At 39.6% G+C, this 17,247-nt stretch overlaps 1 protein-coding gene across 1 annotated transcript in view; it reads right to left on the bottom strand.

The window, feature by feature from the left end:
* The window catches only part of otog (otogelin), a 71,831-nt gene that overhangs the window by 28,421 nt on the left and 26,163 nt on the right, over positions 1–17,247 (bottom strand). The window contains exons 19-27 of the mRNA XM_028577029.1: positions 10,553–10,660; positions 9,774–9,912; positions 9,057–9,191; positions 8,674–8,820; positions 6,770–6,889; positions 6,328–6,444; positions 4,973–5,129; positions 4,689–4,715; positions 3,554–3,730 (exon numbers count right to left, since the gene is read on the bottom strand). Coding sequence (XP_028432830.1) covers positions 3,554–3,730; positions 4,689–4,715; positions 4,973–5,129; positions 6,328–6,444; positions 6,770–6,889; positions 8,674–8,820; positions 9,057–9,191; positions 9,774–9,912; positions 10,553–10,660 — 1,127 coding nt within the window. The remainder of the gene's footprint in view (positions 1–3,553; positions 3,731–4,688; positions 4,716–4,972; positions 5,130–6,327; positions 6,445–6,769; positions 6,890–8,673; positions 8,821–9,056; positions 9,192–9,773; positions 9,913–10,552; positions 10,661–17,247) is intronic.

The raw sequence follows: 17,247 nt of genomic DNA, 5'->3' as shown, positions 1-17,247 counted from the left end.
ACCTCAACTGGCTCCTTTCGACGCGAAGGAGCAGCGGCTCTACTGAGTTCCTCACAGATAACTGAGCTTCTCCAGGGTTTTTCTTGACTCAGAATCTGCCTTTGGGGGGTGACTACGCACAACAGTAAGCATGATCTGTTCGCGTACAGTAAAAGCAATAAGTCTGTGTTACTTTATTTGACAGAAATCTATGCATTTGCCTGATATTTCTGACAGTTTGATAAACAAAAATGCCTATTATGCTTGAGTAAATGAAACCCAAATTAACAAAACTGCTTAAAAAAAATAATTTAAATATTTAAATAGCGTTAAAATCATCGGGAGAGTCCGGTATGGTCAGACTCTGGACGGTAAAACTGAGATAAGCTGTCCTTTTTAAGTTTATGTTCTGCTTAAACGGTTCTGCTTGAGCGGTTGTTTGGTAAACTGCTATTAAACACACACAGAGAGGATCTGAATTGCTATTTTTTTCTCTCAATTCTTACAATTTTGGCACTGGTGATTTTCCTTTGGTGCTGGCTAAAACCTCTTTGGGGGACGCCAAAAAATTCCTCTATGCAGGAAAAAACCTGTTCGCACCCTATCTCTAAGGGAGAGGCCAGCCACTATACTGAGAAAACCCACTTCGGTCACTTGTAGCCGGGATCTCGTTCTTTTGGTCTTGACCCCGGCCTTCATGATCATAGTTAAGGGGAAGGAACGAAAACTGACCAGTCGACTGAGAGCTTTGCCTTCCGGCTCAGCTCTCTTATTCGTCACAGCCATTGACCTTTTTTTACAGTGTCAATTTTAAATAATTTCTATATTAACAAAGAATCAAATGTTTTGTGAAAAGGTTGTTAAGGAAAAACTCAGGAGCAGCACTGCTCCTTGCTCCTCGGTTGAACCGGAAGTTGTTCTAGCCCTCCGTCTTGAAGGCCGTCTCGATGCTCTTATTCCTGCCCGAGGAGCAAGGAGCGAGGAGCGAGGAGGGATCTCCGAGGAGCTATGAGCGAGGATACACAAGAGCAGCCTTCCCGGAAGCCGTGCAGCTAAAAGCCGTTGCTAATTCCGCCCACACAGCTGACAAATTCACGTGACGTTTCAGAGGAAAGGACGTCTTATCCCTCTCAAAACACATTTCCTCGTTTTCCGCTCTCATCCGATGATTTCCTCCGTCTCTCCGATGCTTCCTCGGTGGGACGGACTAAGACGCGAGGAAGGGAGGCAAGTGGAGGAGCCGGGGATGCAATTTAAGGGAAGAGAGGTTCAGCCCTGGTTTATTCTAAAAATGAAGAGAATCTTTCTTTAAACTTAGCCGAGGAGTTTTAGTTTGCTAACCAGACTAGAGGTGGCAGATCAGAAAACATTCATATGAGTTGTATGTGTGAAAATTGTCATTAAAGGGTGAGTACCATTTTTTTTTCAACCTGGACTCTATTTTCCTATGTTTGTGTGTCTAAGTAACTGATGAGAACAACAATCTTCCAGTATTAAGCGAGATCGCTGCAGTTGGCAACGATAGGGCAATTGTCCAGCTTGTATTTACCTTAGGCTCAGGTTAATATAAGTGTCTGGCAACATTATGGAAGTTATTTCTAAGGAGGTCGACCTTTCTGTTAAAGAGTAAGATCCTTTCTTTTAAACATAAAAACATCCGCGAAATTGCATTAGCTAAACCCACCAGACTCTATGTAAATAAACAGTAATTTTAGGATCATAAAATACACTTCATTCAAAGTTGACAGAAACAAAATAAAACTATGAAAAACCGTTTTGGATCGTCTTTCGACTTTTCCAACCATCACAACTCTAGTTTTGGTTGAAATAAACACATTGTTTATTGATTTACATGTGAAAATATGTTGGCTCTACAGACGCTAGAAGTATATATTTTTAAAGCTTTTTTAAATGGAGTCTGGTGGGTTTAGCGCTAGCGACTACAGAGCTTTTCCTGGTTAAACAGAAATGTCTCAAAGAGGTTTTAAAGGTCTATCTCTGTAGGGATCTTTTCCATAATGTTGTCAGACACTTAGAATATTAATCTGAGCCTGTCAGCGGCAAAACAAGCACTTTTGTGAAGGTAAATACAAGCTGGACTCGCCCTATTAACTTACATTGTAGCTTGTTTCACAGCTGCCGACTGCAGTCACTTAGACACAAAAACGTAGGATAATAGGGTCCAGGTTGAAAAAAACGGTAGTTACCCTTTAAGATAAAAGGTTGGGTCTTGTGGTTAAATAGCTTCTTCCTGCTGATTTCTTACAGCCCAGCAGAAAAACAGTCCAGTTGTCTTGTGTGTCTTTCATTCAGCAGCACTCTGTATTCTGCTGACAGGAAAACATATCGCTGTGGTATCTACACACCGATCAACTTTCCCAAACCCCACTACAGAAGTTCCCTTTCATGCACTGATACTGCATGTACTATATCCTCCATTAGTAACGTAGACACTTCTTTTTTGTTCTACGGTGACACAAAATGAGTGTAAAAAAATACTATAAAGCCTCTCAAATAGCCACAGGGTTCCCACAGTCACTCAGACACAAAATTCAAGGGTATTTCCCAGATTTTCAAGTTTTTTTTTCTTCATTCTCACATAAATATCTGTGACGTTTATTTTTTGGACTTTTTTCCGCCTTTACTTTGATAAGACAGCTTGTTGAGAAAGGGGAGAGAGAGGGGGAAGACATGCAGGAAATTGTCACAGGTCGGATTTGAACCCTGGACCTCTGCATCGAGGCATAAACCTCTCAGTATACTGTATATGTGCGCCTGCTCTACCACTGACCCACATGATATCTGTGACTTCTGAAAAAAACAAATCCAAAACTGAAGGAGAAGACAGCAGAGAAAGTCGCAGAGTGCGGCACAGAATATTATATAAATAGGAATATATCAAGGGTTAAAGGTCTTATGTCTCAGCAGGATTTGGGAAAAACTTGTCCATGCTTTTTATCTTCAGTAGACTTGACTACTGTAACGGTGTCTTTACAGGTCTCCCTAAAGAATCGATCAGACAGCTGCAGCTGATTCAGAACGCTGCTGCTCGAGTCCTCACTAAAACCAAGAAAGTGGATCACATCACTCCAGTTCTAAAGTCTTTACTCTGGTTTCATGATTTCAAAATACTCCTGGTTTATAAAGCACTGAATGGTTTAGGGCCAAAATACATTTCTGATCTTCTGCTGCACTACGAACCAGGTCGTCTGGATCAGGTCTGCTTTCTGTCCCCAAAGTCAGAACTAAACATGGAGTTGCAGCGTCCAGTTTTTATGCTCCGCATATTTAGAACAAGCTCCCAGAAAACTGCAGGTCGGCTGCAAGTCTCCGTTCTTTTAAATCAAGGCTAAATAATTGATTGATTTCTTGTATTGCATTGTATTTTATACCTGTCTTATTCTATTTAAGCTTGTTTTGTTTTTCTATTCTCCTTCTTAATTGCTTTTAATTGCTCTTTTAATGTGTTATGTAAAGCACTTTGAATTGGCCTGTTGCTGAAATGTGCTACAGAAATAAAACTTGCCTTGCCTAAATGAAGTCGAACCCTGCAGTCTGAATAGAAGTCACCCACCGTGTGGTCGGGTTCTGCTGAGGCCCGGCGTCATCATGAACTGCGAGAGGACTCCAGGGGGGGCGGCGAAGCTGAGGTTGCCCCACTGCAGGAACACAGAGCCACTGGAGCTGCTGGCTGCCAACAGCGTCGCCCGATCCCTGAAGGTGATCAGCCTGAAGGGACCTTTACCCAGAACTGTCGACAGGAGGCCATGTCAGTGCAGCAGGGGTTATCGTTATAGAAAGTTCATGCAGTTTTAGCTCATATATTCAACAGATCCCGTATACTGCACTGTACTGTACTTAGCAGCGACACATTTTACAAACTACAGTATACTACTCGCTTTTGAATTTTCTGGATGTCTTTTCCCATCAGTTCCAGGCAGCCACTGGTGTCACCATATACAAATAAAGAGTTGTGATTGGGTTATGTCGTGCAGACATTTAAAATCAACCAGTGTCTGCCTGGAGCGGAAGCACAAATACATCCAGTTAAGTAGCTCAAGCATGCATAAAACAGTAGTATGTTTGTTTCTTCTCACTTATGGTGAAACGGTGCGCATGTGCAAGTAACCAAATGCCCACTTTCTCCTGTAGCCACAACTGGAGGTGGACACAATCCTGTTTAACCTTTGACAAAAATACTATTGTAGATTGTATGGTTTTAAAGGTGTGTTGTGTTATATGCATTGTATTTACCTTTGCTGTACTTTGGGAGAAGCCAAAGACACATTCTTACAATGAAGTCAATCGATCTCATCTAATCTAGAGGCACTAAAAGAGCTGCTGTAACATCACACACTAACACATACTGTGAATGACAACAGCCTATTGATTGATCAAGTCTGACTGACTAAAAAAAACACACTATTTGGAGCCATAAAAGTCTGAAAGGCTGTAGTGAAACTCAAAATAAATCATTGTACAATTTCCTCTGACACCCCACGCTCAGCTCAGCCCGAGAAAAACTTCTTATATTTTATGTGTGGAAAGTGCTTCAGTCAGTACGCGAAGGTTGTGTGTGTGTGTGTGTGTGTGTGTGTGTGTGTGTGTGTGTGTGTGTGTGTGTGTGTGTGTGTGTGTGTGTGTGTGTGTGTGTGTGTGTGTGTGTGTGAGATGTATATAGCTCATAGGTCAGTGCAGAGATCTCATACCTTTGTTGTAGAATTCACAATCGTACGCTGCAGGATAGAAGCACAGAGAAGCACAGAGACAATTAAAATCAACACTATTAATAATAGTAATAGAAGTTACAAAGTGCTTCATAATCAAGAGAAATAGGTACCACTTTTTAATAAGGCATAAAGTACTTTTTATAAAGTATGTTTAAGCTGTGACTAATGATGTTATTAAAGATTCATTATTACAAGAAGGAGAAGATCTATATGAACTCTTGAAACAGATTTTCAGGTGTTTGGCTCGCTGTGTTCAGACTCACGGCACAGAGACGGGGAGCGCCAGTCCACAGGAACGCCCTGGTGGCAGCAGCGCTGGGCGTATGCCGCCACGCTGGTGCAGAAACACTCGCAGTCGCCTCCACGACTGCAGGCACACGTGTCTGCCAGGCAGTTCATGTAGAACCAGGTAACGTCCACCTGATCACGGAGAACAACAAACACCGAAATGTATCACCAATAACTGACGATTTAGTTTAAAAGATTCTTACCTAACCCTCACGTATGGGTCAGACTTATAACTATAGGGGTGTAAATCACAAGTATACATCACGATACAATATTATATAGATTCTTAGGACAACAATACAATATTTACTGATATCCCAAAGTCTGCCACGATACGATTTCGATTCGATTCAATTCAGGGGCCTGCGACCGATACGAGACGCTACCTTAAGCCCATTTAACACAATCAGTTACATTTACAGTAAAGGCCAAAAGTTTGGACACACCTTCTCATTCAATGTGTTTCTTTATTTTCATGACTATTTACATTGTAGATTATCACTGAAGGCATCAAAACTATGAATGAACACATATGGATTTATGTACTTAACAAAAAAGTGTGAAATAACTGAAAACATGTCTTATATTTTAGATTCTTCAAAGTAGCCACCCTTTGCTTTTTTTGATAACTCTGCAAACCCTTGGTGTTCTCTCAATGAGCTTCATGAGGTAGTCACCTGAAATGGTTTTACCTTCACAGGTGTGCTTTGTCAGGGTTAATTAGTGGAATTATTTCCCTTATTAATAAAAAAAGCAAAGGGTGGCTACTTTGAAGAATCTAAAATATATTATTTCACACTTTTTTGTTAAGTACATAATTCCATATGTGTTCATTCATAGTTTTGATAACTTCAGTGAGAATCTACAATGTAAATAGTCATGAAAATAAAAAGGAAACGCATTGAACGAGAAAGTGTGTCCAAACTTTTGGCCTGTACTATATATATATTTACAAAAAGCAACTAAAATATGATTTGATGAGTTCATTACTGATCTCTTCCAGTCATTTAAATTAAAAACAAATTTACTCCTTTTAATAAAAAGAATAAATATAAAGTGGGAATTTCAAAATAAAGGCACATCTTAAAGATGATGATACGTATTGATATTTTCGCTTTGTTTGAGGACTGAAACAATATGTCGCTCCAGATCGACGTATCGTTACACCCCTACTCCCGTTGCACTGAGCTCGAGAAAACTTGTTTCTCAAGTCATACCCCACCTAACTTTGATTTAATTATCCATTTATTTATTTAATTTACACCTCACAAGGCTCCTAAGTGTTGCGTACTCCAAAGAGACGGAGGGCTGTTGTTGTACTGTTACTCACCACCGGGTGGCAGGCCTGGAAGACCTCACTGAGCAGGACGCCACACTGCCGCTTTGCAAAAGGCTCTCTGAGTGGACTGAGGCTGCAGGGGTGTCTGATATCTGGACTGTTCACACACTGAACACACACACACACACACACACAGTGACAATTACAACTTTTTCTTAGAGGTTAAGTAGTCAAGTCTGAAAGTCTTGTTTACTGTAATTCGCCTGTTGAGGAAGTTTAGATGATTAATATAATCAGTTGTGAATAAATATTAATGTGATGAGAATCTTTGTATCTGATTATATAAAAACAACGGTGATTATAACACACATATTGTTAAGTGTTGGAACCAGATACATAATAAGAATTTCTTTTTTTTTCTGACATTAAAGCTACAATACTCAGTTGTAACATTTAACAAGCTTGATGATAATGCAGGCGACGTTTCTCTCACCTCTGCTGCAGTCCAGCTGTTTCCAAACTCCTGTGGAGTCGGGGAGTCGATGTTGTCGGGTGTCCGCATCTCGTTAACAGTCTTCATGTCGAAGTTCCCGCACAGCCCACTCAGCTTCCCCTGAACACATCACCAACATCCCTCTTTAAATCAGATCTTTTTGTATCATCATGTCCTGAATACAATATCCCCTTAAAAACATTCTATAGGGTCAGAGTTTACCAAACAAAGTGAATCTCCCTGTCTGTGCTTTAAAGGAAATACGCCAGCGTTTGTTGAAAAAGGGTTATTCACCGTCTCCTCTATATTAATATAGGTGGGCAAATGCATTTTTGTATCAGTGCATGCATTGCCTTAGTCCGGCGCCGCCGCCGCTAGCTTAGCTTAGCATAATGAATGGAATCCTTTGTTGCCGTTTTAGCATGTCGTGAGTTAAAGTGACCCAAGAACAAAAAAAATAAAAATAATTACTTCTTGTGGCCTGCATATTCACAACGAGTAAAAATAGCAATGCAGATTAAGACTAGATGAATTCCTAGGCAGATATTGACTTGGGACTATATTGGGTTAAAGTAGGCTACAGCCGAAACACAGAGTTATCAGCAGCCCGTGGGGCTCCACGGGCTTTCGACAAACATTGCGTATATTTACACTTTGAATTTCGTCATGGCATTTATATAACACATACTCTATGGTCTTACAAAGCTAAGGGAGACGGTGAATAACCGCGTAATAACGCGTGCCTGCTAGAAATAGAACTGACGCATATTTTTCACGCGTTTCCAGGCAAAATATAATAGGCAAAGATGTTTATATGTCATTTAGACACGAATACATATTAATAAATGACATGTTGATGTTTGAAAGTCTCTAGGTTTCGATATAAATGCAGATATATAAATGTAATTTTACTATTTTTTAATTGCACCTGTCAATACAGAACGACGTTGTCTTTGCTGTAATCAGATCAGTATATATTTATGTTTAACATGGTATTTAATGTTATCAGTGGGAAACATACATGTGTCCAGACAAGGCTAGCAGCAGCAGCACCGCATCAGACACGTTTCTGGTGTGCAAGACATAGAAAAGTCCACGCAGCCGCCACGCTGTTCTGCAGCCATCTTTGACAGCTAACTACGGCAACACCACTTGGACAAACTGCAAAAACTCAATACTTTCACCCAGGAAACACGTGTTTGTTCCTCGGGAGTGATTTAATCCAAACCACGACCTTTTTTTCTAAACTTAACTGTCGTTTCGGTGCCTAAACTTAACTGTCGTGGCCGAATGCCGCAGACTTTTTCTGGCTAAACTCAACTACCATATCTATATATATATTTATATATATATCTGCCTTTATTTATATATATATGGACCTTTTCGCGTTTCGTATCGCGTCCGTCGGTAACTTTGTGGTTTGACCAAGTGGTGTTGCCGTAGCTAGCTGTCAAAGATGGCGACCGTTCTGCACATGCGCAACTCACATTGTGTATAGACAAGCTCAACTGTTAGATCAACGTGGACAGGAAGTCATAAAAAGTTTGAACATCTTTTGTCTATGAAAACTGAGAACCCTCCATCTGCTGATGACGAGGTTGAAAGCTCCCGTTCAAGTGAGTAAGAGGAGCTTGAGTTGAGATTGTTTTGTCACCTGCTGTTTCTAAAGTCAAGAATGAACTGTCAACTTCAAATAGTATCTATTCTCTTTAGGGTGGACAAGGGGAGACAGGAATCTGATGGTAAACGCGGTCTGAATATAATGGAACACATTTTTTTTAACTAACTGTATATATATTTAACTTTCAGTAACTCTAGATTGGAGCATCAGCCAAATGCAACCTAAAATCTCAACCCTGCACACTCCGCTGGGTCAGAAACAGGCACTGTAACCAGCGTCCTACCTGCCAGCGAGGTCCGACCTGGATGTGGACGGTGGTTTTGCGGTCCCAGAGGACGGTGACGTCTTCCTCGGGGAAATGGACCACTGTGAAGTACCCGGCTGGCCAGATGAACATCCTCTGCTTCCTGTCAATCACACTGGATGGATTCTGCAACGGACAGAGGAGTTTCATTTTACTGATATATTTTCAAATCTTATATTCGACTTGACTCGGCTATGATTAGCCAACAAAAAGAAGTGACAATGAGAACTCCTGCTAATGCCACATTATCCACTTCAAGGTGCAACGACCAAACCAAACATTTTTCAGCTGCAGATATTTGCAAAAATTCGCTGCTGGCAACCTGCGTCATCCTTGAACACTTTCACGAAAATATATCTTACTGGCTTCCCAGAGTCATCATCGAACGCCACGAAGGATCTGCCGATGTTGATCAGCAGAGATTTCCTGCAGATGACGCCGCTGTCGAAACAGTCGACGTTCTCGGCTGTTACACCGAGCATCACGTCAGCGCTGCTCTGTGGAGGAGAGAAAACACAAGCACAGGAGCTACCAAAATGCTGCTGACAATAAACTGAATACATATTTATACTTATAAATATAAATAAATAAATATATTATCAGTTACTTGTTTTTTTCTCCCCCCTACATTTATCAAAGCATGGCCATACATTTCCTATTTTTTTTTTACCTCTAGTAGCACTATGGAGGTTGTCTTCTATGAGTGGGTCCCTATTTTGTTTATACCATGCACACATATGCATGCACATGGATGACACGATGCAAATTTCTGCCACAATGGCACTATTAATGACAAAAATCCATAATATTGTAAATAAATACAGAGGAAATTGTTTTTTTTAGTTGTAATTTTTTTTAACTTACTTATGTACTTTTTTGAGCTGCTAATGCCACAAAAGGACCTTGTTTACTGGAAACTGCAGTGATCAACTTTAGTATCACTATTTTACAATTAATATTATAAAACCCCCAGTCCCAGAAAAAACAAAACAAACTATAAGCCTTAAGTGTACAGATGAATAAATAATGGGTTAAAACACATTTTTGTCTCTCTCACTATGAATAAATACGTTCAATACCTTTACAAGATAGACTTTGCATGCACCAACGTAGTCAAACAGCAGTCCATCAAACGTCCTGTAGTGGCGGTCACCGTAAGCCATGCACATGGATGGACACGGATGAAACACACACTGGAACGTCCCGTGCTGGCAAACACTACAAAGACAGCAAAGCTTCAGTGATTCGGCATCAACTTGTTCCCACTTAGTGCGAGGGCTTTTTTTTATTTTTTTTTACGTCTAATGGCCTCCTTTTATCGAGAGCCTCTGGTTTACAGCGGGCAGAAAAGTGGCCAGTGAACTGTCAAAGGCTGAATCACTGCTCATTGCGCACTATTAGGCTGTCATCTACATCTTCTTCCCTGGCTATGGCTTGAAGAAGAAATGGAAGGATGGGAGAATGACTGAGATCACTGGGAGAGTGTTTCCTTTCACCAGCGATGAACAGCCCGAAGCAGAGGGAATCAAAGAGTCATACAAGGGCCCGCTCTGTTTCCCCTGTGATAACGGAGAATTATGGATATCAAGTAGCCACTTTCGCTGCTCGGATAATCTCAGGACTTTACGCTTTCAGGCAAAAATCGGACTTTGAAAAATTAGCAGCGTTGTTGGAGATTTGTCTTAATTCTGACAGATATTGTTTAGCGAATGATTGGTGTGGATAATGCAAAGTTGAGCACCGTGACAGAATGAATGAAAACCACCACAAGATGTGGAATCACCAGACATCGTGTTTTCATGAACAAAGTTGTCTATAATAGCTTGATCTGATTTGATATGCGATGACATAAACTTACCACTGATGGCAGGGGGAGGAGACTCTGTCACCGGGGAAATACTCCTTTCCTTTCCAAAGGCAGGGGCAGGATGCAGGTTCAAAGCACTCGTCTCCATGTTTCAGCAAGCTGGGGGCAAACGCAAACTTGTTAAAGGATAAAACATTCTTTATATATTGCTATGGAAAATGGAGCTTGGATGTAGTGGTTTGAGATCAACAGATTCTGGTGATGCACAACCATGTTTACTTGGGTTAAACACTGCAACTGTGGCCCCTTAAACTTACAGAGGGCCCAGATTTTTCTTGTTCACACATCCAGGAGAGAGACGCTCACTTCAGTTTGCTTGGTTTGTCCATTGAGAATGATGGCATTCATCAATAAGATTCACCCATACGCCTACAAATATATGACCACTGTACCAAGAGAACTGCAGTAAGAATTGAATCCAAACTGCCACAGGAAACAAACTACAAAACACAAAGCTGTATTTAATCTTTTCGTGTATGGTCTGAACTATAATGAAAGAGACTGAACCCATCACAGGTACATTCTATACCCAGGGTCCCATTCTGACCTGCCAAAACAGCAAAATAATGAGAATAAAGCATTTGGGACTTCCCAGAGTGTCTCGATAAACGTACAAAAGGAACTTAAAGGCTGCTGAAAAGCATTCAGAGGAAACTGTCGTTAAACCCGAAAAACCTTTCAACCAGTATTAAAGCTTTAGCGCAGTAACTTTTTCATATTATTGAACGTCTGTTACATTCAAGACATTACCAAATGAGCTGCTACAACAGCAACTCTCTCTGTATTTCTCAGTATGACTGTGTTCAGAAGATTGTGTTTTCCGGTGACCATCCCCCGCAGAAGCTCGAGTGAAGATAACTACATCTTCATGTTTTTTTTAATCCTCCATGTCTCTTTGGCTACTAGGAACTGTGTGGAGGAGGGGTGGGGACGCGGGCGGGACCACGGAAGGCTTGTATCATGTGGATGCGACAGTGTTGTTGTCATTACTTGGAATTCCTCCTGGGGGCGTCAGAAGCTATGTACTATAGCTTTAAGAAGCTGGAACTTTTGAATGTTTGCATTGTTTTTCACTCAGAATGATTTATTGATTTTCCAAATAGTTGCTGATGTAAAGTCAATCGCCTTATCAATTAATCGTTGCAGCTCTAAGCAGTAGAAGATTCCTTATGTGTTCTTTGCTTAGCTATAAAATGCACAAAAACAAAGCTGTAATGATTAACCATTATTAATTTTTGAAAAATTGACAAGAAGTGTGGCAATAAGTTTAAATGATACAATCATTATATTATTATCCTTTTTTTCCTTTTTTATCGATATTAATTTCGATATTTTTAAACATATGTAAAATTGCAAAAGTTACGGGAAAACGCATCAAAATAGAGTCATAACAAATTAAACAAGTTTTCTTACAACACAAGGTTTATTTCAACTGACATATTGGACTGGTCCAACATGAATAAATAAAGAAAGACCATGCCTACAGAACAGGACATCTTTTACTAGTTGGACAGTATAAAATAAATAAAGAGAACAGGACATGTTTTACTGGTAGGACAGTATAAAATATATAAATAAAGAGAACAGGACATGTTCTACTGGTTGGACAGTATAAAATATATAAAGAGAACAGGACATGTTCTACTGGTTGGACAGTATAAAATATATAAATAAAGAGCACAGGACATGTTGTACTGGTAGGACAGTATAAAATATATAAATAAAGAGAACAGGACATGTACTGGTTGGACAGTATAAAATATATAAATAAAGAGAACAGGACATGTTCTACTGGTAGGACAGTATAAAATATATAAAGAGAACAGGACATGTTCTACTGGTAGGACAGTATAAAATATATAAAGAGAACAGGACATGTTCTACTGGTTGGACAGTATAAAATATATAAAGAGAACAGGACATGTTCTACTGGTAGGACAGTATAAAATATATAAAGAGAACAGGACACGTTGTACTGGTTGGACAGTATAAAATATATAAAGAGAACAGGACATGTTGTACTGGTTGGACAGTATAAAATATATAAAGAGAACAGGACATGTTCTACTGGTTGGACAGTATAAAATATATAAAGAGAACAGGACATGTTCTACTGGTAGGACAGTATAAAATATATAAAGAGAAAAGGACATGTTGTACTGGTTGGACAGTATAAAATATATAAATAAAGAGAACAGGACATGTTGTACTGGTAGGACAGTATAAAATATATAAATAAAGAGAACAGGACATGTTGTACTGGTTGGACAGTATAAAATATATAAAGAGAACAGGACATGTTCTACTGGTAGGACAGTATAAAATATATAAAGAGAACAGGACATGTTGTACTGGTAGGACAGTATAAAATATATAAAGAGAACAGGACATGTTGTACTGGTAGGACAGTATAAAATATATAAATAAAGAGAACAGGACACAACTTTTCTTTTGCTTCTCTGATTTGTTAACTTTTGTTGTCTCTATCTATTTCTTCACTTACACTGTTACTCTGTCGAAATATGCACACACGTAGTACGCTCCATAGGGTTTGTCACGTAGTGGACCCGCGCGCTGACGTGTACTAACGTGCAAGTGACATGGCAACTGGCCAATGAGACATGATCGTTGTAGCGTTTCAAGCGGGCTCTAAATCAAACACAACTAAGCCACACAGCCAACGGACGGGACGCAGTGCTCCACAAAATAAACAAAATATTGCATAGTTATTGAGTCGATATATCTTGCACCCCTATTTCCCGTTGACCATGCACTTTTTGTGCAGTTTTGCCTGTTTAAAAAGCATAAAGTATAAATTATCACCCATTTCTGTGTTACATGTTCATAGCCAACTTCATTCGAACTTAACGTTTTACACTTCTTTTTGAAATTCATGGTCAATAAACCTCATTTATATGAAACTATAGCCTACCTTATTTAAGAAAAACAGAAATTGTGAATTATTTTGACTAATAGTTTAGGAACACATGTTTATGGATTATCACAGACTGGTATATGTCAAAGTTTAGTCAGGATACTGTTTCAAATCCATTTCATTTTTCCTTTTTGAATGGCAGCACACAATCACACTTGTTGTCAACAAATGCTATAAAATTAAATAAAACACCCAAAATTCAATGAAAGAAGTGATCATTAACTTTACTTGTGAGGAGCGTTGTATGGAACCATCCATGTTATTTTTGGGCAATTTGGATGAAAGAAACCCAGATTTCTCATATAAAAACTTTGAAAACGGGTCAAATTTGTCGCAAGAAAAACAAACTTGTCATCAAATGGACCAAAGACGAGAATTACAGAAGTAGACAGCTAAAGATGTGTGATGTGAAGCCAACCACAGTAAGAATAAGCTGATTGATATGTTGACTGAAAACATCAATAGGCCAATAAAAGAGCCTCCTAAATCACTGCAGTCTAATTTGGAGTTCTTATTCAAAAACTGTGGGCTAACAAGATGCTATCATGTTATAACACAATCATGAGTTCGGAGCTCCTGTGGTCATCTCTAACCCAAATATGAAGACTGTCCTTTGCCAAGAGAACGACAGAGGCAGAGCCAAAGCAGGTTGGCTTCCAGAGCGGAGCGATGCCAGGAAACAAGAGGGAGAGAGTTTCGGGGGTGGGCGACTATGGATGAAAAGCGGTAGCACTCGTTAGCTACATGAGAAAACCAGACAATTAGGATTCTCAGAGATAGAGAGAGAAACAGTCTTTGTCTGGATGCCTCCATTTGCTTTCCACTCTGCGAGACGAAGCTGATAAGTATCTTGTAATATCCAGGGTTGAGCTATATCCACTGGCGAGGCTGCAGACAATGAAGTGACATGCTGAATGGTCCCGCCACAAACCTCAGGTTCATCTGAGTAGAGTTACACCCCAGATAAAACGGTGTTAACAGCTTCCTTTATCCGCCCGCCAAGCTGCCGTATCAATTACTCTGATCAAAGATTCTACAATCATTCATTCTCCCGACCTACGTGCACATTATGAATAAATCCACATAAACACAGCCCTCATTTTCAATTTAATTTCATCAGACGATGTAAAAGTGGCTGAGGAAGATGTCGTAGCATAGAGTGGCAACAGGCGAGCCAGACGACGCAATGGCTTGACTGCAGTCTGTGATGCATCCGGTGTTGTGCACCCCCTCTGAAGATCACAGGTTTAATTATACCCGATAACAAAAGCAGAAACTGTCACACGTACTGTTAATAACCTTCGGTGTTCGGCTCATGAGTGATGTGCAGGCTTCCGCCTACAGTATTTTATAAATATCAAACCTACCAAACTATACATCATTTTCATGTGCCAATATCTTTATTGATTTTCTATTTTGTTCACATGAACATAAGGTACAACTTTAAATGCTGACCCAAAATCCAGAGCTCTCCTGGGGACAGAACAGGCCGGTCAGCGGCCCAAAAACGTCATCCAGCCCATCCATCCACATTGTAGTTTTTCCGTTTGCTCCACTGCATGCACTGTGTTCCTGTATCTTTTCTATAATCCTGTTTCATTTTTGGCTGTGTGTGTTATCCCATTTCCGCCAGACATTGAGACATCTCATGGTCCACTTTTATGTTTCCATCCACTGCCTCTGAATGGCTTCTTCTTCTTTCTTAAAGTGTCAGTTGTCTTGGTTGTTACAGATGCAGTTGTAAAATGGTGCTTACTGTTGTGTCAAAATGCCTCACAAAAAAAAAGAGAGGACAAGAAACTGAAAGGAGCGGAGAGGCAATGGCCAAATTTCTGGCCAAAACAAAGTGTGAAGCCAGCTGTTGATGTTTGACAACTCAAAATGGTTCACAGTTGAGTCATGTCAGCCTCATCACCTGCCAAACTGCATCTTCACTGAGAGGTTTGAGGTCGGTTTGTGTCTTTATTCCATACTGTACGTAACACTCACTGAAGTAGTTTATAACACCGCCTCTCCAGGTTAGTACAGCAGGGATAGGCAACACTGATGATAAAGAGGGCCACAAAAATGTTATCCTCACTACCTGAGGGCCAGATTGTGCCTGTGCACTTCCACCAGTAGGATACTATAACCCTTATCATTCAATTAGCCAAGTAAAGCTACCAAATGAAAACAACTAAATATATACCGGTAATCAATTTTTATTTTACCAGCATTTCTCTTTTTCATATTCAGTGCATTTAGTAATGCTTCTATTCATTTAATGAACTAAACACGGAAACAAAACATCCACATTCCTGAGTGACATAAATTATTTCAGTAACAATGTCTCAAAAATCATCATTCAATATTGGCACAAACTTGCAACAACATTTGGACTCTACAGGCAAATCTTTTACAGTTGTATGTACAGTATGTACGTACTGTAACCAAAACCAGATTGTGGTATGCTGCATGGTCCTGTGCTGCACCTGAAAGTCCAGGTTCATATTAGTGCAGCTGGGCTAATTGTCACAAAATGAGGAATGAATGAATGGTCTACATTTTGATCATAAACAAAGTGTGCCATTGTGAGCGAAAACACAATGGATTCTTCTGTCAGCACCTCGGCTAATTATTTCCCATTAGAGGTTTTTAAGTCTTGCTGCAGATGAATAACATGCAGTTGACTTTGAGTTGGGATTATTTTTATATATATATATATATATATATTTTCCTGATGATATTCATCTAAGTATAGTATTAATATGCCAGATGGAACACCAGCTTATCATCCTCTGTCTGGTTTTAGAAATGAAAACCAAAGCTAGCCAGTGGAAGACATGCGGCTGATGTGTAACAGTCCAACAAAGGCAATGTCTAAAAGAAATATACAGCTGTCATCAGGGAGCTGAAAGACATCTCTTTGTGTCCATATTTACCCAAAATTAGCTCACAACCTATCAGGTTCCAGGGAGTTATTAAACACTACCATGACCATGAGATATGTGTCACTATAAAGGTCATTTTGCTAAAACAGGCAAGTAGGAATAAATTAATCACACCGGTGAGGTACCAAAAAGCCTACAGGGTGTCTCTGTACCTGTCTAACCTTTTTCTCTGTGTCACTGTTAGATGACGCACAAACACAAACTGATGCTATTTATAGAGCTGACCTGAGAAATGGGGAAGGATGTACGGGTTTCACTTGTGTGGAAATTATTCGACGATATTGAAACGCACATTCGCCTTCATACTTAAAGCTACAGTGCGTAGTTTCTGTCGCCCCCATGAGGAATTCTAAGTAAATGAAAAAATAAATAGTGTTGTTGCCATAAATTAAATATGATATGAATTTTTGGTGTTAGAAAGTAGGTTTGACTTTTTTTTTAATTTCTCAGCTTTTCAGTGTGGCTACACAGTTGTAATTAAACTCATCCCTGATCCACTGGCTCAAAGTTAAATGTCCCCGAAATTGTGGACCTTTTTTTTTTCTCGGCTCAACTTACCTGTCATAAGTTTTATATTATATTTTATCATTGGTTGTTTTAAGGTTCATAAGGTTAGGTGTTTAAGGTTAGAACTAGCTCCTTACAAAACCAATAAAGATATAAAAAATGATATTTAACAGCAACATATTGTGGTTTTACTGCTGTGTTGACTACATTTTTCAACTGAGGAATGTCCCACTGAGTACATTTATTGTCGCAATTCTTTAATAACCAAAATCATATATTTATCAAAACACTTTGTGTTTAAAATAAATAGGCTG

This window comes from Perca flavescens, chromosome 1 (assembly GCF_004354835.1).
Source record: "Perca flavescens isolate YP-PL-M2 chromosome 1, PFLA_1.0, whole genome shotgun sequence".
NCBI classification, from domain to species: domain Eukaryota; kingdom Metazoa; phylum Chordata; class Actinopteri; order Perciformes; family Percidae; genus Perca; species Perca flavescens.
Note: the sequence above shows the minus strand (reverse complement) of the source record. Positions and strands in the feature narration are given on the sequence as shown.